The 20,783-nt window shown below is 56.4% G+C and overlaps 1 protein-coding gene across 19 annotated transcripts in view; it reads left to right on the forward strand.

Annotated features, from left to right (window-relative positions):
• The first annotated feature begins 835 nt into the window (after nucleotides 1-835).
• The window catches only part of CACNA1G (calcium voltage-gated channel subunit alpha1 G), a 106,919-nt gene continuing 86,971 nt past the window's right edge, over nucleotides 836-20,783 (forward strand). For 12 of the 19 annotated variants that reach the window (XM_072351694.1, XM_072351696.1, XM_072351703.1 and 9 more), the window contains exon 1: nucleotides 837-1,489. In XM_072351694.1, the coding sequence (XP_072207795.1) occupies nucleotides 1,248-1,489 (242 nt within the window). In that variant the 5' untranslated portion in view covers nucleotides 837-1,247. Of the gene's footprint in view, nucleotides 1,490-6,959; nucleotides 7,033-20,783 lie in introns of those variants that run through there. The other 7 variants (XM_072351707.1, XM_072351710.1, XM_072351711.1 and 4 more) reach the window with 3 other exon arrangements.

Below are 20,783 nucleotides of genomic sequence, written 5' to 3' on the forward strand. Positions count from 1 at the left end.
TCCGCGCGCGTCCTCGTTGCGGGGGTCTGGGGGAGCTCCGCCGCTCCTGGGGTGCGGTTCCCCCCTCTGCGGTCGGGGCGGTGCCCGTCGGAGCGGCTCTGCCACAGCACGGGGCTCCCTGCTCGGGCCGGGGGGGTGGGGGAGGTCAAGTGAATGTGCCGGGGGTTGGAGCCCGCGTGAGAAAGGAGGTGACCACCCCCCCATCCCCCCTCCGAGCCCATCCCGGTGGCGCTGTGCGTGTTCGGGGACGGTGCAGGATGCGGAGCGGGGAAAGCGGAAGGAGGCCCTGGGCCCTGCAGCGGGGTGGGGGTGTCGGGCAAGGCTCAGAGCTGCGGCCGAGAAAGGGTGGGGAGCCCCCCGGAGGTACCGGGGCTGTGCGCTCCTCAGAGCTGCTCCTGCTGCCCTCGGTCGCTACCGCTTCTTCTGCCCTCTCGGAGCGAGGAGGGGCGGCTATGCGATTTCCCGGTGCCCCACATTCTGCCCCCCGCCGCTTACCGCTTTCCCCTCTCCCGGAGCTGCGGTGAGTCTCGCCAGGCTCTGCCTCCGTCTAAAGCAGCGAGGGACACCGCCCTCTCCTCCAGAGCTCTGTTCTCCCGACCCCATCCCAGGGGAGTATAACCTCCAGACACCCCCCCCCCCCCCGGTCCGGTGCGCCCCGTCCAGCCACGCCGGGGGAGCGAACTGCCCATCCAGCTGTGCTGCCCGGACGGACACGCAGGGCGGCCAATGAGAAGGCGCTGAGGGGCTGGGGGCGAACTCTTATTGGCCTCGGGAGGAGGAGGAGCCGGGACTTGAAGTTGGAGTGAGGGATCCAGCTGTGCGGAGCGCACGGCTCTGCGCGGCCGCCCGCGGGAGCATCCTCCGGCGGCAGCAGCCCCGGCCCCGGGCAGATGGTGGGGCGCGGAGGGGGCAGGAGCAGCCCTTAAGGCGGCCCTCCCCGAGGCTCGGGGGCAGCACCGGGAGCGGTGGGGGGCCGCCTCTCCGCCGCCGGCCCGGCTCGGGCTCCCCGGAGGCACGGCGAGGAGGAGCTACGGAGCCCGCAGCCGGCAGGGCAGGCCGAGGGGGGCGGCCCGGCCCCGCGCCCGGCGGGGGGCGAGGCAGCGGCTTGCCCGGTCATGCAGCCCCGCCGCTGAAGCCGCCCCGGCGCAGCCCCCAGCCCCCCGGCCCCGCTATGGCCGCGCCCCTCTAGACGCCCACCCGGCTTGCCCCGCGTTACCCCGGCCCCTCCCGGGGCCGCCCGCCGGAGGATGGACGAGGATGGACCGCGAGCGGCCGATGAGGAGCCGGAGCCAGGAAGAGCCAAGACTTTTATCCGCCTTAACGACCTGTCCGGGGCCGGGGGCCGCCCGGGGCCGGGGGAGCGGGAGGTCGGCAGCGGCGATTCGGAGGCGGAGGGGCTGCCTTACCCGGCGTTGGCCCCCGTCGTCTTCTTCTACCTGAGCCAGGAGAGCCGGCCAAGGAGCTGGTGCCTCCGCCTGGTCTGTAACCCGTATCCTTTGCAGGTGCGGCGGCGAGGTAAGAGCGCGGCTCCCCGGGGTCCCCTGAGCGGCTGAGGGAAGAGGCTGCTCTTCGAGGGGGGGACCTTTCCCGCTGTCCGGCCGCGAAGTTTGCCGGGGTCGCTGCCCAGTGCGACCCCCATGCACGGGAAGCTGGGCTGCAGCCTTCCCCCCACCCCTCCTCATCCACTCCCCCGGGGGGCCCTGACCGCAGCGCCCTTCCTTGCAGGACTCTCCTTTCTCCCTGACTCCGTTTCTCACCCGTTTTGGGCTCTCCGCTGCACTCTCTGTGGGTTTTAAGGAATCTGGGGGTAGGCGGCTGTTCAGGGGGTTGGTTTGCTGCTCGGCTTTGGGGTCCCTAAATAATTCACATCCCTCCGGGCGGGGTCCGGGGTGTGCTCACAGCGCAGGGGGTCGGGGTAGGGCAGGCAGTGGGGGTCCCCATGGGTACTTGGGGGCTAGGGCTGCTGCTTGCTGCAGCCCCACAAAGGCATCCAGGCCCCTTCCCAGCTCCGTTTGCTCTGTGCAGGCTGTGTCTGAGCTGCTGTAGCCAACTTCAAGCTTTCAAAAACGGGAAGGGGAGGTAGAAAAAAAAGAAAAGACAATAGGAAAAACCACTTCTTGCCGCGGTCTCAATGCCTGTAAAGCAGCCCTCAGAGCTGAGTGTGAGCCGGCACACGGTTCTTAGCAGTGCGAGTGTTTTACCATCCTTGAACTCTGTCTGCGTTTATTATCTGCGGAGACAAAAAGCGAACTGAGATAAAGCAGCTTCTGGCAGGGATGGTGCATGGGAGCCGCCTCTGCCCGCTGGATGGGAACTTACTGGGGCCGTGTGGGTGGGCAGAAACCCCGCATCTGGAGCAGGAGAGGCCTGGGCAGCAGGAGGATGTGTTACATGGCAGTTCCATGGGGCTGAGCTCAGGACTGTGGTGAGGGGCTGCTGGAGTTGTGACAGTGCTGCACTTGGGCTTCAGCGGTCAATTGTCTGCTAAGCGGGCTGCCTCCTTCCCAGAATGTCCCCGGGAGAGGAAAAACAAGATTCTCTTCCCAGTCCCGAATGCTCCCCTGCAGTTTCCCCCAGGTCTCTTCCACACTTGCGAAGCAATTCAGAGCTGCACCGATTTCAGCACCTCAGGAAATCTCCAAACTTTGCAAGGCGTTCTTCTCCGGGAAGAAATAGCGCTGGCCAGCTGCAGGGCTGTGCCTTCTCCTCGCCTCCTCTGACTGATAGTGTTTATGATAACTGATTTCAGTATGTTTTCAAGCCGTCCCTTTTCTCCCTCCCCTCCTAATGGTGCTGTTTGGAAGCAGGTGTTCACACCTGCGTGGTTTTGGTTGGCTTTGCATCAGCCTCACCCCTCCTCCCCACTGGATGCACACTGTGTGCCCCCAGGGGGATCGCTGGCTCTGTGTGCAGAGGGAGGAGGCACTGGGCAGTGGGATGCCCGCATCCCATCCCTTGCTGTGTGGCTGAGGTGCAGTTGGGCACAGCAGAGCCCTGCCCATCACTTCGGCTCTCTGCATTCCAAGTCCTTTGCTTGCTCATGTATTTTTTTGTTACGTTTCTCTTTTCATAGTTCTTATGATGCTGGGTCAGAAAAGCGGCTCTTCTCACACTGTCATCTTCTAGGAATCGGTGCTAAAAACATACAGTCGTGTCACTGGGAGGTCTTTGTTGCCACCAGCTGCTCTGGAGAGGAGAGACAGAGCTGGGGTCATGTGGCTGCACAGTCCCCCCTGGCCCATGGGGGCTGACAGCTGATGGAGGGGCTCTTGTTGGCTCCCATAGGCTCTCATCCTGCTTTCACCTGTCCTTGGGTGAGCTGGGGGCTCTCATGCTTGCCCTTTCTGACGTCCCCTGGTGCCCCTCAGCCAGGTGATGGATGGTGTGGTCACGCAGGTTGCTGGCTCGGCACAGCCATGGTGCAGTTTGCTGCGTGCTAACCCAGCTGATGGATGTGGGGAGGGTTGTCAGAGCTGCTGCTGTCCCCACAGCCCTCTCGCTGCCCCCATGTCCCCAGGGCTGGTGTGTCCCCGAGGCTTTCCACATCCCCATGCACTGGGAGCTGGTGGGATGCTGCTTCTGTCCCCAGTAGTGACAGGGCTGTGGCTGATGGGCTGCGTGTTGGACTTTTCCACCCTGGTTCCTTTCAGAACATCAAACCTTGAGTTTTTAACCCCCCAGACTCACAGTCTCGCCCCATCCACCCCGTTGTCCTCTTGGACTGACAGCCTGGCACCAGGGGAGGGGATGAGGTGGATGTGCTGAGTGGTCACTGCTCCACAGTGAAATGGAGTGAAATGGAGCCTATGGGGGTGGGGGGAAGACAATTACTGGGGGTTTCTCTTATAACATGAAAGCACCGTGGGGGAGGGGAAGACAAAAGGCTGCAGCATGGTCTGTGCCAGCCTGCTGCTGTGGGCAGAGGTGAGGCTGTTTCTTGGGGGCTGCGCTGTGGTTGAAGAGCAAGGATGGAGGAAGCAAGGCGGGTGCTGCTGCTTGGTGTGGGATGTCTGTGTGCCCAATGCTCCCAGGGATGTGGGGATGTGCCCGGGCTCTGCCCAAGCGCCTGGAGCTCTGAGGGCTCAGCTGTAGAGTGGAGATAAGGGCCGTGTGGATCACAGGGTGTGCTGAGGCGGGAGCACGAGCAGTGGGCTTTGAAGTTCAGTGCATTTGTGCAACGCTTCGCTTCTGGATTTAATGAACTGAAGTGCTTTGTTTTCGAGAGGTTCAAACAGAAAGAGATGTGTTTTTTTGTGTGTGTGTTTGAGAAACCCACAGAGGGGTCAGAATTGCTCTGCTCCACCTGAGCCCGTGCTCAGCCCAGTCCTGCCAACCCCCACGGGCACCAAGGCACTGCTGAGCAGCCTCTGCTCAGGATGGGGGGCACAGAGCCCCCAGCGCACGGCTCCTGTGGGGTCAGGGCTGTGGTCTCACATCCCCCCGGGCTATGGGAGTGAAAGGGGCTGGGACGGGCCGTGCCGTGCTCGGTGGGGATCTCAGGGAAAAGCAAGACCCGTCGCCTTCTAGCAAGGGCAGGCCGGGCGGGGGTTTTATTATCATGGTTATTTTCCCTTTTATTCCCCCTTCCCAAGGGACTCTCGGAGTCCTGCGGGATGGGGGCCGGCCGGGAGCGGGCAGAGTTTTCCCCTCCGAGCTCCTCTCATTGCCGCTCGGGAGCAGCTCCGGGAGCTCCGATCCCAACCCGGGGAACGCGCACGTCCCAACGGGGATCTCCGGATCCATCCGGCGCCGCCGCCCCGCTCTCTCCACGTGCGTTTTTTAAGAAGATCCGTCGTCGAATTCCCCCTTCCAGGCGGTTGTGTCACATCTGGAAGTTTGTGTAGGAGTTTATCCAAGCGCTGGAGTAGAGAGCAGCTTTTTCTCATTTAAAAATCATAGGCTGGCATTTCGAGCCGGGCTGGGGGGAGGACTGGGGGGGGGGAGCCGTCTGCCAAAAGGAGACTGGAGCGGAGGAACCGTAATGACTTCCAGAAGTTCTCTTTCTTTTTTCCCTCCCTCCCTCTCGGCGCGCAGACAAAGGGCCGAGCCCATGCTGTTATGTCATCCAGCGCGGGGTCCCGGCTGCCTCTCGGGACGGCTCCGCACCCCCGGGGGAAACCCTCAAAGCGAGGAACGTCGAGGACTCCTCCGAACCGCCGCCAGTGGGGCTGAGCGGGGCGGCTCCTGGGGCCTCTGCTGAGCAGTGCGGAGCAGAGCGCCCGGCAGCCCCCGCTGCCCGTCCCGGTGACATCCCCGAGCCGTCGGGCGGTGCTCCCTGCCCTGGGTGGTGGCGTGGGGTGTTGGAGCCGCTCTACAAATGCCCGGGGTTTTATGACGCCTAAAAAATGCTCTGCTTTCTTCTCCCCCCGCACCCCCTGCAGATGTTTTGGCACCGCGCTGAAAAATACTTCTCTATTATTTTTTGCTTTAAAGGCAGCTTTGCTCTTTTTTTTCCCCTCACAGACAAAATCAGGTTTGGGATCTCCTGGGGTTCTCCAGCCCAGGTCTCTCTTAGCTCTCCGTTTTCATACCCACTGTTTTTGCTGGGAGGGAGGGAAAACTTCTCCCCACAGCCTCCCCAGTGGCCTTTTCTCTCTGATTGTGCCATCGCTTTCCCCTGCAGAGCCCTCGGCTCTGCTGTCCCACTGCAGGGTTTGGGGCAGTCACGCTGTGGCCAGGCTGCAGGGCTGGGAAGCCTCACTGCGGGTTGAATTTCCACATCATTAGGAGGACTGAGTGTTTCTGGGCTCGTTTCGAGGCCAGGCCGTGGCTTTTCCTCCCCTGGCGGTGGCTGCGGCGCGCCTTGGCTTTCCGCTCGGCAACCTAGATGTGAAATTTTCCCTTTGCCTGGTGATGCACGAGGAGGTTTCCCCCAACCTGGGCTGGCTGAGCACCGAGCTGCGGCCTCACAGCCAGGAACCGGCCTGGCGCTAAGGAGAAAAAAAAAGAGAAGGAAATTCTCATGGTTTTATATAACCGAATGAGTAACAATTGAGCGTGCTTTGGGATGCTTTCACATCTGCTTCCTACCAAAGCCTGAGCAAGGAGGCTTCAAGCAGATGGAAAAAAAAGCACATTTTTCAGACGAGGTATTTGCTGGGAGAAAGTTTAGAGCTGGCTCCTTGCTCTTTGCAGAGCGGTGGTTTGAGCAGTGCTGGGAGCAGCGCTTTGTCCCTGTGCTGAGGCTGTGCAGGGATGCTCCAGCTCCTTCAGGTGTTCAGATGTATGTGAATGGCACGAAGCTGTCAGGACTGACCCTCCACACGTGAATGGCAGTGAGTCCTGCTCCACTGGGGGTGTGCATCGGGTGCAGGGAAAGCCCAACTGCATTGCTTGAAGCCCCTGGAGCGGGTGATGGCAGAGATGGGAGCTGGGCAAAGATGAGCTCATGAAGAAAAGGGGATTTATTGGCTGTAATCTGGGCTCTAGCTTCATGCTCGCAGGGTTTCTATAGCAAAGCATCCTATCTGTCTGTCATTTGGGTCTCTTCCAAGAGATTTCCCCTGGCAAATCCTCCCATCCCACCTTGGGATGCCCCCAACATGATCAGGGCTGGGAGGGGGCTTTGTGCCCACCGGTATGTAGGATCTGGGGCCAAATCGGGTCAGGTTGGTTCTCTCTGTGTGTGGTACCAATTGCCTCTGCTGCTCCCGGGGTGTCAGTGGCTGCAGCAGTCCAAAGCAGTGCCCAGATGCTGTACAGGACTCATTAACGATTTGTTAATTCAATTAGAACACGATTGTTAACCCCTCGTGAGGACGAAGCTCCCTCCTGCAGGGCAGGACTCGCCCCCACGCCTGACTCGGTGCCAAAACATTGATTTTGTGTTGAGCTGACAGTCACGCTAAGCAAACAGAGATGTTAATTGGGAGTAAGGCTCATTTTTAGCTCCTGGGGGCTCCTGCCCACCCCGGGGCTGAAGGAAAGAGACGTTCCCTGTGCTGAGCCCTGGGTGAGGCTCTCAGATGCCGCACATTAAGCACCCTCTGCTTCGGCATTGTCTGCTAACAGCACGAGGAGCCGTGGCTGCCGGTAGGTGCAGGCTGTTTGCTTTTGGGATCGTCCTGTTTGTGCAGCCTGGCTGCAGCGCTGCTGCCTTCACTGGAGAGCAGAGCGCCCTGTAAGGATGATGGATAACGGGGCCTCGTGTGCCGCTGGATTAATGCTTATTTGGGCAGACAGGGAGGAGAGGAATTAGATTAATATCTGACTTGTGGCTGCTACTGTATGTGGCTATTGACTGATCTGGCTTCAGAGGAACATAAATATGTCTCGGGATATACTCCTGAGGCCACAGTCAGTGGGGTCATGGCACAGGTCTGCCTCTTTGGGTCAGAAATCTGAATTCCTCTGACCCAGAATCTGGCTGTGTGCTGGTGGGGGTGTGATTGTTCTTCACTGTGTGTGTGCAGCACGGATCCCAGACGGCTGTACCTCGTGTACATCCCAGGGTTGTTTGTGATCCCATGGATGCTCAGTGCTGTGGATGGGTCCAGCTTGGTGCCCTGCTGCTTTCTTGAGGGAAAATGCTTGGTGGCAGTGGGGCCACAGCTTGTTGTCACCTCTCTTGTGAGTGTCACTGGGATGTCCCTGAGCTACCGAGTCGGGCCCATCCTGCACCCAGTCTGTGTCTCCATGGCTGCCTGTGCCACTCCAGCCACTTTGCCACAAAAGGATGCTCCAAAAGCACAAATGTGTGTCTCTCCCCCCCCCCACATCCCTTCCTTTTTCCTCCCCCAACCCCTCAATTCCCCACCTCAGGGTTTTGCCATTGCCTCAGCACCCCATCAGGGGCAGGATGGAGCCTGGGGGCTGTGTGTGCGATGAATCTATTCAAGGAGTTGTGATCTCTGCGCTTCATTTTGCAGTTCAGCTGGAAAGATCTCGTTTCCAAATACACCCACACACAGCACAGCGCGGGGAAGCGGCGGCGGAGCTGCCGGGGGGATGGGATGGCACTGGGGGAGGGGGGGGGGGCAGCGGGGTGGGCAGGGCTCAGTGCCAGGCGCTGGGGGCTTTCCCTGCTTTTGGTGAATCCCATTCAGAGCGCTCAGCAGCCTCTCATTGGGAATGGGAGGTGGTACCCTGTGTGCTGGAGCTGAATCTCAGGTCATGTCAGTGTCAGACTGCGCCCACGGAGGGCAGCTGCTTTGCTGCTGAGCAGAGGGGAAGCACCTGTGAGGAGGGGGTCCCAGTTCAAAGCCCTTGCACTGAGCAGAGGGAATCAAAGCTGAGCCCAGGAGTGGACTGGGGGTGCAAGGCAGGTGTGAAACTACATGGCATGGAAGAAATGCAAAAACACAGAAAGGTGCCGTGAAATTCCTCTCCCAATGGCCTTCAATCCCAAGCCATCTTTCAGGGCCGTGCTGTGTGATGGGAGGGATGCTCTCAGTGGGCTGCGTGGGGTCCTTCCTGCTGGTGTCATCTCGGGGTCTGTGTCCCCCAGCCGTGGGCTCTGTGGTGGTGTCCCTTGGGGTGGTGGCAGTGGTCACCCTGTGCTCGTGCCGCTGCGTGCTGCGTCCTCCCACCGAGATTGCTGTGTGATTTTTTCCATCCCTGTGCAGGGGCTGAGCTCATACAGCAATATTCCTCGAGCCAACGCCGCTCCTTCTGGAAGTCCCTCGGTTTGGTCTTCCTCAAACCGTGTCTCTCAGCCAGGCACAGACATGACCTCCCTTGGCACAGGCTCTCCCTTAGCACTGTGGTTCTCCCCTAAAAACTGTAGCCCCATCCTCAGGGCTCACCCCATCCCAGCACAGGTGCCAAACAGTGGGAGAAGGGGATGCGGTGGCACCGCAGTGCTCGGCCCAGCAGGGATGCCGGAGTGCTGAGCTGTCTGTGCTGCGGTCAGAGCAGAACTCGGGTCAGGAGGGAGTGTGGAGGATGTGGCTGCTGAGTTAACACGCTCCCAAAACCACCTCGTGGTGTTGGCGGTTGGGTTTTGCTGTGTTTATTCTATTTTTTTTCCGTCGCCCGCTGCTGGCTGCACTGGCAGAGAGGTGAAGTTTGTGGTAGAAACAGTGGAGGTTCCGGGAAATATTTTGCCTCGCTCGTGTGTTGTTGGGTTTGGTGCTTGTTCCTCTGGCAGTGGATGAAGGCAGTGCGACGCGGCCGCTTGGCGCTGCGCTGCAGTTCCCTGCCTGCCAGTGGGGAGAGCAGCACGGAGCCTCTGTGTGGCTCGTTTGAACCTTTCTGCTCCTCAGTTCCTGTTTTCTCCAAGCCAGGACCTTGCCATTCCCAGGCAGAGCCCACATCTACAGCCCTCCCCGGGTGGGGGCTATGGAGAGGTTGCCTTTCCCATTGGTTTTTATAGCCCCCACTCCCCAGGTAGTTCCTGGTGCTGAGCGCAGGGCAGAGGCAAAGCTATGAACTGATGCTTGTGGCCTCCTGTGTGTTCCCTCTGATTAAAATCTTAAATTCTTCCGTTTTTGACAAGATTTGGGTTTTCTCTGCTGAGCCAGGGAGTCTCTATGGCAACAGCTAGAGGCAACTTTTATCCCTAATCCATTCAGTTTTGCAGAGGGATGGGTGTACATGTGAGCACATACTGACAGCTGCTTGGACCCCCCCCAGTATGTGGGGTGGTGGTGAGCGGGAGGGGATGGCACCGGTCACATCATGGTGCAGAATGCACTGGCTCTGTGAGGCTGAGGGATGGGGCCAGCTCTGCCCCTCCACATCAGTGGTATTTCTTTGAGTGCAGGAACTGAGCCGTGTCACAACCATGCCTGGTCCATCCCTCCTAAGGCCACGGTGGGGTTCCCCACCTGGGTTTGCTGTGCCCGGAGGTGTTTGGAGGCATTCTCAGGTGGTGGCTCTGTTTGAAGATGCAATGAAAACCTCAGCCTTTCAGCAAAGTCTTGCAGGATGCAGTAGAAAGGAAGCCAGCTGGACTAAATGGAAACCTCGTCAGTTTTTGGAGTAATTTTTAGAATCTTGTGCTGTAGGTCTTTCTAGAAAGACACAGTGCCACTTAATAATGTGTTATATTCCTATAGATTGTAGTTAAGTCGCGCTGTAGTATCGTGTAGGAGGAATCCAATTTTCCATTATGGGATAATGTACCTTTCTATAGGTTTTCGGTTGTGAGGATTTTTTTTTTGTCCAATGGAGTTAAATAAAAAAATTATATCCTTCCTAGAAAGCCTACCAAGATGACGAGAAAATAATACCTTTAATTTATTTAATAAAGCACATAAGTATTTTCCATGGGGGTTTATGCGGCCGCATACAAACCTCACCGTGAGCTGCTGGAAAGTGATTTGGGATCAGTGGGGTCAGGTGTGATGATTTGTAGCCAGGTACAAGGAGCAGTGAACAGCCTGACCCCATTGCCTATAGGGCTGAGGGTCCTGTATGGGGTTGTTGAGGGTGTCCGTACGCTGTCACATTATAATGTGATGCACAGATCCTTGTTGCTGGGTGCTCTGCTCAAGCAGGATGGGGGGATGCGCTGAGCAGCAGCGTGGGGCTGAGTGCCTCCATCTCAGCTCAGAGCTGCCCATCACTGTGGCCTCGATGTCCTGGGGACCTTGGTGGCATCTGGAAGAGAGAGAAGGGGGAAGCCGGTGGTCCTTGGAGGTCCCCAGAGGACAACTGCCTTTTAAGAGCCATGGCAACTAATCAGCCCTGCATGGTGACATCCCCGCCATCTCCATGACGACGGACCGAACATCACATAGCAACATGTGCCTCCCGTACCCATGGAAACGGGCCGGGTGGGTTTTTAGCATTGCTGCGTTAAATCTCTGCTCTGGGTTTATCCCGAGGTGACCTTGCTGGGGGCTGTGGGGCTGGCAGCAGCAACTGGGATGGTGAGGAGCTCGCAGGGCACAGGGTTTAGGGCACCACTCAGCAGTGCCCAGGTCTCTCTGGCTTTGTGCAGGACTTGGGCTCATGTGCTGTCCAGTGGGATTGTCTGGCCCCAGAACACTTTATCCATGTACAACTGTGCTGTGGGGACTGCTGGTGGCCCCGACAACTGAAGTAATTGGGTATTTGTGCATTTTTGCATCCTTTGGATGTTGGAGACCTCTGGGCAACTTGCCCTGGGTTGTGAGGTCCCTGTCCCTGCTGCTACCTTCTGCATCCCTGGCACAGGATGGAGGTGGCATGTTGGTCCTTTACATGTGGCTTATCCATGGATGGCATTGGTTGTCTATTGTGGAGAACCAACCTGCAGACTGGGGTGGCTTTGCACTTCCTGTGCTGCCTGGAAGCTTCCAAAGCCTGGATGGCCCAGAAAGAAAATGAAGGCTGGCAGATAACAGTCAATACAGGGCTTCTCACCACAGTGCTGCTGTGGGGGGATTCACCCCAAGGGGTCTGCAGCACCCAGGTGGAGGTTGGGGTCACCCAGCACTGTGGGGCTTGGGGGCAGCAGAGCAGCGTTGGCCACAGTAAAGGCTGTAGACAGCTCTGCTCTGCTTGATATGAAACCCTGCCACCATCTCCTGGGCTTTGGCTTGGGATGCTGTGAGTGGGAAATCACTAGAAGGAAATAATGAGAATTAGAGTGACTTCAAGGGCTGTTGTGCAGCGGGCTGGGGTGAGGTGAGGGAAGTGGGGGGCTGCAGAGCAGGACATGGCACAGCTCTTCTCAGGGTGTGTCCTTTTTTCTTCCTTTTCTTTAGAGGAATGCTCATTAAGGCTGTAAAGAGCCTTGCTATAAATTGGATACAAATGTACTGTTAACGCTGCCTCTCCCCAAGGCCAGTGGAGGTATTCTGGTATTTAAACAAATGGAGCCAAGGGTAAAGATCCAGGGGGGAAAAAAAGAGGAAAAAAAAGGAAAAGTGGCTCTAATTGAGGTGGTTGTTTGAACAATGAAGACCAATTAATGCTCCCGAATCAATAGGGCTGCGTGACTGAACTAATCCATCCCTGCCCAGGGATCAGAGTGCGGAGCCGACATGCTGTGCTTGGAGCCAACCCAGGGTGAGCAGTGGTGGTGGTGGGGACTGTGACCTTGGCTGAAGGTTTGGTGTTTGTACCCCCAAAGGGCTGCTGTGAGCTGCTCGTCTCCCAGACCTCAGGCGAGCGAGCATCCTTCTGCTGGAGTTTGGCTGAGTGTTACTGGGTGATGGTCTGCCAGTGGCCGATGCTGGCACCCAACGTGCTGTGCTTTTCCTTTGTTGCAATTCCAGGTGGATGCATGTGGGCAGAAGAGATTGTTGTGTTAGCAGTGAACCCCCTGGGGAAGGGCTGCACGCTCAGTTTTTAGCTGCACCCTCTGCTCTGCAGCAGTGCCTGTGCGTGCTGCACACAGTGCTGTGGGAGCACCATTCCAGGCAGCCTGTGGCCACAGTCAGTGTTGGAGACCAAGGTGGGCAGGAGGGGAGAACCATCTTGGTTATTACACATGATTTTTTTGCATTAAACTAGTGCAGTATTTGCTGGTGTTGCTGGGCATAACGTGGAGATGATTCCTGTCCTGGGTTGCCTGCAGCTCAGCTCACACTGTCCCAAAGAGCAGAGCTCTGCTCCGCCTCTCTGCTTTCCAGGTTAGAAATCCAGGACGTTGCCGGCTGCGCTGGAGGAAGGTGGGGACAGGTGGCAAAACCTGCAGGGCTGGGAGGTTATTTCTGGCCGGGATCAGTGCTGCACTCAGTGCCTGCTTCCCACCTCCCACAGCCTCAGTGCAGCTGGGGTGCAGGAGCCAGCACCCATCCCAGGGCTGTGTGCCACCATGGAGGGTATTGTGCTTACAAAATGGCAGGGAGCATCGGGGAGCTGTTGCAGCAATGTAGGGGCTGCCTTGGCACCTCCTCTTTTCTGAGCACTGATGCTCTCTCTGCTGCCCATCACCTCCCAGTGGGGATCTGTGTGCACTGGTGTCCCTGCAGCATCAGTATGTCATGGCCCCACTCACCCCCCAGCAACACAGCACAGCCCCAACCTCCTGCCAGCTGAGCCCCAGTGGCATGGCCAGAAGTGACCCTGAGCATCAGGGCTGTGGGAGATCTCACACAGCTCCATGAGTGCTCCTTCCCTCACTGCTTGGTGGCTGCTTCAAGGGCGCTGGTGTGCAGGGCTTGCTTTTAAATGAGGGCTACTGAGCAGATAATGGGGATGGGACTGCATCACGCCATGCCATGTGTGGGATTTTGGGATGCTAGGTCAGTTTGTGTTGGGGATCCTGCAAAGAATTACCACTCTCTTTAGTTGGAGCAGGACTGCCCCAGTGCTGCTGATAGCATGTGGGTTAGTGCTGGGAGGAGAAAAAGCTGAAATATAATTATTGGAGAGATATTAGGAGCAATGGGAGGGAGCTGGCAGGGGGAAGGAGCACGGCGTGCCGATGGGTTGCTGCATCTGCTTGATGCTGGGACCTCAGGGCTGGTAGGTCCCTTCTGCCCAAACCCTTCTTGTTAACAGATAATGTCAGCATGGGCTGAGCACAGCTGCTGGAAGACCCAAGGGGTTTTGGCCTTCCTGGGCTGGAAGGGGGAGCAGTGCTAGAAGCATCTCCTGGTGCGTGCATCCCACGAGCTCAGTGTTGCCATGGGGAGGGGGTGGAATGTGATGGGGACCCCCACCCAGAGGGCTGCCAGCCCCATTCTGCCTCTGTACTGCTTCTGGGGTCTGCAGGGATCCATCAGTGCTATGTGAGGTGTGGGATCCCAGAGGGTCAGAAGCCCTGAGGACCCATCCAGCATCAGTGTCCCCATCTGCAGTGTGGGTGTTGCAGTGTCCCCTAACACTGCTGTGACATGGGGATTGGCAACTGGAAGCTCTGCCTTCAATCCTTCCACTTGTGACCTTCCTGATGCTCCCACAATTTTCTATTCTCCTATTTAAAATATTGATGTATCTCTGTAACTTTATCTTGGCAGCTGCTGTTCTGTAGCACCCACTATTTCCCTGGGAGGAACTTGCCAACAGAACAGCCCTTCTGCTCCCCAGAGCCCCATAATCTGCAGGGAGCCGATAGGGATGGGATGGGATGAGTCCGAGCTCAGCACTGGCACATCCCACAGCTTCACTTTCTGATTTAAATATCTTGCTTCTAATAATAACCCCAGGGAACGGGTTCACATTCTGCACAAGCTGTGTTGTAGGAACAGCCAAAAAGCGCTCTGCTTATCCCGTGCCACTGTGCAGCGGCTGCATGGGATGGGCTCTGCCTCCTCGCTGCTCCCATCCCTTGGCCATCCCCAGCCCAGCTGTGGTTTTATGGGCCTGAGAATGGCTCCAAGGGCAGCTGAGCCCTCGGGGGAGTGTGGTCACGTCACTGCAGAGGAAGTGGCTCCCTGGGAGTGGTGGCCCTGAGATAGAGAAGGCAGAACCGTGCTGCGTTCACACAGGGCCAGGAACAGAGCTGGGGTACAGCAGGGTGGCAGCCCACGTGCTCAGGGTGTATTTGGGGCTCCTGCACCTTTGGGTGGAGGCTTCATTCTGGGAGGTGCCTTTTTAATTACTTTATTTGTTTATTATTTGTGGCAGAGTTGCCCCTCAAATCCTGCACTCTGCTCAGTTCTTATTTACTTATTTTTTCCCCCATTTCGTTTGGACTCCCCCCATAGCTGTGCCCATCCATGCCTGGGCTGCTGACTGGGTTGGCTGGAAATTTCCTCTTGGGGTTGTATGGAGCGGTTGGTACCGGGGCAGAGGTTTGGTTGTGTTTCATTGCTCTGAACTGTGAGCCTCTGTGTCCTGCTGCATCATCCCCCTGCCTAGAGCCTTGAATTGGGCTGAAATGGCCAAGAATGGAACGTTATAGAAGGAAGGTCTTCACACAGAGCATGGAGAGGCACTGGGAAAGGTTGCTCAGAGAAGTCTCATAGATGTAGCAAGGGCTGAGGTGATTGAGGTCCCTTCCCAGCCCCAGTATCCACCATCCCTGCTCCATCCCCGGCAAGGCATCTCTCAGTGCCTCCTGCTTCAGCCCAGCAGCAGAGCTTACCGCTCTGCACCGAGCCTTTGGTGCTGCTTTCCTTCTCCCCCCTGTAGAGCGGGGCCAATAATTCCTCGTGAATAATTGAGCTAATATACTGCCTTGACCAACGTCACCGCATTCCTTCCTCGGGCTGCCCACAAGTGGATCTCAACCTTCTTTGAGCACAGAGAATTCCTTCCCCCCATTGCTTCCGCTGGTGATTTTTGGCTTGCTCTGTTTATTTGCAAACCATCTGTTTGCATGCATTATTTGGAGGGTTCCGACGGTGATTGCCTTTGATGTGGACACGCAGCTCACTTTGCAGGTTCCTGACCCCTGAAGGCTCTGAGAACCGGGTTTGTCTGTGAGCAGCTGCAGTGCTCAGCTCAGAGCTTTCTGTGGCCAATAACCAATTTTCTTTGCTCCTGTGGGCATCAGGTGGCAAGCACTCCATTCCCGTGTGTCCACAGTGGAGATGGAAAGTGCCCCTGGGCTCCCATCCTTGTACCTTTCCCCTGGTCCTGGCTTTGAATTTTCCAGTGCATGAGGGATCTGTATTCTTGTGAACATCCTTGGAGCAGAAGCGAGATGCTATAGTTCAGTTCTGAGCATGCAATGCTATGTGAACCAGGAGGTGCACATCCTTCTTATGGGTGCTTCAGTCCCCATTGTGGGATGGGGGCTGTCAGCAGGACAGGATTGCACCAGATGCTATTCCAAGAGGATTTCACGTGCCCTCCAGCTGCTGTCAGTGCCTCTCAGAGCCATGCAATGAAGTTGTCCTGGGCCGGAGCGTGAGCCCACAGCTTGCAGGCAAGTGTCACACTGGGTGGGTATTTATAATGCTGCAGCAATGTTAAAAATGATAAAGATCTCAGGGCAGGGAGTTGTTTCGGGGAGATAAAACTTCTGCGTTAGTGTTTGACTGTGCCACCTCCGTCCCCACTCTGTGTCCCAGCCAGGGTCTGCTCCTCTGACGGCTTTCTGTCCTCCTCGATCCATGTGGGCAGGTGACAGCAGCTCCCCATTCAGCAGGGGTTATACCTCCTACCTTGGGCAGCTCCATGCCCTCTCCCTGTAAAGATGTGACCCCACGCCTGTAGGTTCACCACTCCTGGGAGGGCACTCCAAGGGTTAAGCACCCGCTGCAGCCTGCACAGCCCAGTGACCCTATCCTGTCCCTGGCATGTGACCACACTTGCCCTTTCCCAGACAGCAGCTGGAGCTGCCCTGTGGCTGTGGGACCCATGGGAGGGGTCACTGCTGGCCCACAGGAGCAGCAACAGGACCTGGAGTCCCATTGGGATCCCATGTGTGAACCTGTTGGGGGATGTCCCAGACTCCTCCCAACCCTGCACACCCCAAGCACCAAACGTTGCCATTTTCACCCCCCAGCGAAGTGAACGTGCTGCTGTTGCTCCATGGCGAGGTCTTGCTCAGGAGTACTGAAACGTGGCACGAAATGGGGTCACGGGAAGGTTTAATTTGGTGCATCGTCCTTCAAGGGCAGAAAAAAGTCAGACGGGAAGTTTTAAACATTTTATAAAAATATCCACATGTGCCCAGCGCAAAACTCACCGTCTTCACCTAATTTAGAAAATGACTTTATATGGGGAAAAATTTAACACCGCTCCACGGAGGGGAAGAATAATGAAGACGTCTGCACCAAACCGCGCTGTCAGCCCGAGATCTCCGAGTGCTCTTGAAAGGGTCGGAGAGGAATAATTTTTCTTCTCCTGGCTGGTTTTAGAAACTGAGGCATGGGCTGAGGGAGCGGGATGAGAGCAGCTTGCTGGCTAATTTTAGCTGGCCGAAGTCCGTAGCTCAGCACCTGGACGAGCGGCCTGGTTTCAGCAGACCCCTGATCAGGTCCCTGAGGTGGAACCTGGGATGGTCTGATTCCTTTGAGCTTCAGTGGGAGAAATGAATTCCAGAGCGTGAGCGGCTGCGTTGCACCCAGGTGAGCGCGGTGCGCTCTAATTCTGCTGGCTCAGCAGCCCCCACCAGCAGCGCGATGAAAGGAGGACGTGGTAGGGACTCTTGGTACTGCCACTGCACCCCAACCTATGAAGTGTCACCACTAATCAATACAAAGTTATTGATTAGTGATAAGAGCAAAATACGATGTTTTCCTTAAAGGAGCCCCCCCTGAGCAGTGCTGTCCATGCTGCGCTCAGGAGGCTGCTTGGAAATAATGGTATTTTTAATCAGCGGCGGTGCGGTCACTGCACTCATTACAGGCGAAAGCAATGAGAATTTTATGAGGTGCAAATGGATGGTGAGTGCTCGTGTCCCCACTGTGTGCAGCAGAGCTGTGGTGGTGCTGGGCTGCGCTCTGGGCTCCAACCAGCCTGGCTGCAGGCACAGCTCTGGCCTTGCAGGGACCGCAGGCAGCTGCCGGTGAGGGGTCACCACCTGATCCCCTGCCTGCTGCCTTCATTTTCTGCCTCCTTCTTGCTTTTCACTTTATTAGTGCCCGTTGTGATTCAGGGAGAGAATGATGGAATCTGTTGGAGTGAGATGTGGCCGTGGGCTGGGGCAGGGGCAGAGCTTTCCTGCCTGTTCCTGAGCAGAGAGAGGAGGTGAGAAGTGGGGGGAGCAGCAGGGACAGGTGAGGCAGTGGTGGAGCAGGGCTGGGCACAGGCTGGAGGCTGCAGGCGTTTCAGTGTAGCTCATGGTATGTTATTAATGGAAGAGAAGCTGTGCTTTTTATTTTCTGGAGATTATTTTGTTCCACATGAATTTTTAAAGCACATTTCCCTCCTGCAGCAGAATCCACCCCAGCTCCATGCTGGCAGTGCTGGGGCTGTGCCCGCTCCTGCTGAGTGCTGGCTGCAGGTAGCCCTGTCCCATGGTGTGTCTGAGGGGTAGGCTGAGTGCCTGTGATAGGTGCTGGGGCTTGTTTCCAGAAGGCAGGGCTCTCTGTACCAAGCTCTGTGTGCAGATGCTCACATCCTAGAGCAGAACGAGGTGCCCTTATCCCCCTGAACAAGAAGAAAAAGCCTCAGATTTGAGTCCTGAGGTGGGTTGGATGAATGTGGTGTTTGTAATGCTCCAAACCAAATGTCTCGTGGGTGCCTGCAGCTGAGCTTTGTGCCACAGCTGTATGCTGGTGGGGTGACGATGCGGCTCTTGGTGGCTGTGTGCCCTGACTGCACTCCTCACCTCTGCTTCTGCCTCCTTCCCCCTCCTCTGCAGTGAGCTGCTGATGAATGCGTTCCCACTGAGTCTGCAGATGTGTGTGCGGGTGCAGAGGGGTGCTGAACAAGTGCATGGTCCTGCCCACAGAACAGGCATTAAAGTGGATGAACTTGGACTTGGTGTGATCCTATAACTCTGTTTCTGTGGTTGCTGGTGCTGGAAGGGTCCAGCTCTGTCCCAGACCTGGTGGGCTGACGGTGCTCATCACGGTGCTCACCAGGCTGTGGGAGCTCTGCATTGTCTGTGCTGAAAATGTTATTTGTTTTTGGTTTTAGACTCGAAAATGTGCAGCGTGCAAGATGGTCTCTGTCTAATTAAGTACTTAACCTGCAATGAAATATTGTATTTTCTGTTGATATTTTTTTTTAGAAGGGAAATGTTGGCTCTGTTTCCAAGCGAAACATTGAAGCGGTCCAGTTGGAAACTCGTCATCATACGCAGACTTTGTAAACATCTTTTCTTTTTTTTTCTAACTTTATTTGAAGCAGGGTCAGAAGAAGTAGCCAAAGCTTTGTGGGTACGTTGAGTCACCCCAGAGCTGTATTCCTTTGCATGCCTATGGAAAACCATACCCAGCACCAATTAATGTAGACAGCTAATTGGGAAGGGCTCGGTCCCCGGTGCCCATGCACGGCCCCTAAGGATGCTGTCACTGTGGTTATTGCCACTGTTGTAGCAACACTGAAGCTGCAGGGAGGAGGGCCCCAGGATGGTGCCCCCAGGGTATGGCACTGGTGGCAGTGCAGGGGAAAGGAGGGGACGTGGGGTCTTCGTCCCCTGCTCTGCTTTAGCTGGTTCCTATGGTGTCTGCCCTATCTCGGCCCATAGGGTTAAAACGATGCCTGGTTTGTCCTTGGATTTGTCCTCTGAGCTTTTTGTAGAGCTTGGCAGGGTTTCCTTGGGGGTTTTGAGCTCATACCCTTCTGTGATTAAAATATCAGGGTGGGAAAGGGGAGGGAGTGCTGTGCAGATGTGGCTGTAGCCCTGTGCTTCCAGGTCTGCTGGAGCTGAATGTCACTGCTCCACCGCATCCCTCCCAGTTCTTTCTCTGTGATCCCCAAGCTGTGTCTGTCTGTGGTGTGCAAATGGACCGAGCTCGGTGGCTGAGCTCCATCACCTGTAGGAAGGCAGCAGTGCGCAGAGCCTTGGCTTGGTGGGATCAGGAGGATACTGTTGGTGTGAGCCTTAGGTAGTGATGGGGGCAAAGCCGAGCATGGTGTGGTGAAAACAAATATGTTTGTTTGGAAATGCCCCAGAGCTGCTCCCCCTCTGGAGGTCTCAGCCCTGAACAATGTGTTTATGGGCCTTACTTGCAGTGTGCATCCTCAGCCCAGCCCCACTGCTGCGCCACCTCCTACCACCCCTGGGCAGGCACAGGGGTCACTGCATCCATCCCAATCCCCCTTTCCCCTGCATTCAGAATCTCCTCCTCTCGTTCCTCCCTGCTTGGTTGGTGCCAAACCCGGCTGACCAAGCACGGGAGCACTCTGCCACACACATGGCCATGCAGAGAGCCCTCTGCCACTCTGTTATTCCTCAGTGTTACATAAATCCGCTTTTATACCCAACCTGTGGACGTCACCGGAGCTCTGTCCATACCCATAACATCATTGTTTCCATGGGAACCAGCGTACTTCCAAGGGGGAAAAAGTAGGAGACTAAAAAAAGGACAAAGAAGGAACAAAATAAGACAAATATGTGACATATCCCAACGATGTGTTGGTGTAGGATGTTGTAAAGGTTTCACCGTGACTTGTTTAGGGAGCATTGCATAACGGTTTTGTCTTGGGTAATGCAGCTTGCTGGATCAGGGATGGTGTATCCCAAGCATCCCAGTGTGGCTGTCGGGGAGTCCTGCAGTGGGGACAGCTGTCATTTGTGGTCTCATGCTTACAAGTGGGCAGTGATGGGGCTCTGCACTGGGGATCTTTCCCAAGAGAGCACCGGTGCTCTCTGCGTGCTGCGTTTCTCAGGGGTGTTAAGGGCATTTCTAAGGGACAGTGCATGTAGATATGTATATCTGGGGACTGTGTGTATCCACCGTGCACTTCCTAAGAGCTGCTGGGAGAAGCCTTAAGAATATCGTGGTGCACAAGGATGGCTTTGGCACACTGTGTGAGCTCTAAGTGTTGGTGTTGATTTGCTGCTCAAGCTGACATTGTGCGCAACGGCACACGCTGGTCCTCAGGGCTTCCCAATGGAATAGCACAGCTCCTGCCCACATGATCCCACCCATGGGAGAGCCACCTGTCCCATGCTGTCACCAAAAGGTGTGAAAACAGCGATCGGAGTGGAGGGGGGAACAAGGTTGGTTGTTTCTGCTTGGCTTATCTATGCTCGCCCATGGGGTGAGGAGGAGGAGCAGGGCTGAATTCATGCTGTGAGGCTCTGGTCAGAGGTTTGATTCTATTGATTGTTTTTCTAACAAAACAGCCCCCCATATCATATCAGTGCTGGCCCCTGAGCTGCACCACCCCCATGGCAGCTCATGGAGGAGAGATGTGGGGCTGTGCTTTAAAGCTCCAGCTCCTGAAGTTTGGGGATTATGCAAGGCACTCGGCTTGCTGCGCTCTTTTATCTTCATTTTCTCCTCTGTAAGCAGTAAGATTTTAAATCCTTTTGGTTACTGGAGGAAAGCTTGACGTACAAATCTAAAAGGCAAAGGAGGAACAATTCTGAAACAGTGAGGGAAATTAGAGCCTCG

This window comes from Excalfactoria chinensis, chromosome 17, assembly GCF_039878825.1.
Source record: "Excalfactoria chinensis isolate bCotChi1 chromosome 17, bCotChi1.hap2, whole genome shotgun sequence".
In the NCBI taxonomy this organism is placed as follows: domain Eukaryota; kingdom Metazoa; phylum Chordata; class Aves; order Galliformes; family Phasianidae; genus Excalfactoria; species Excalfactoria chinensis.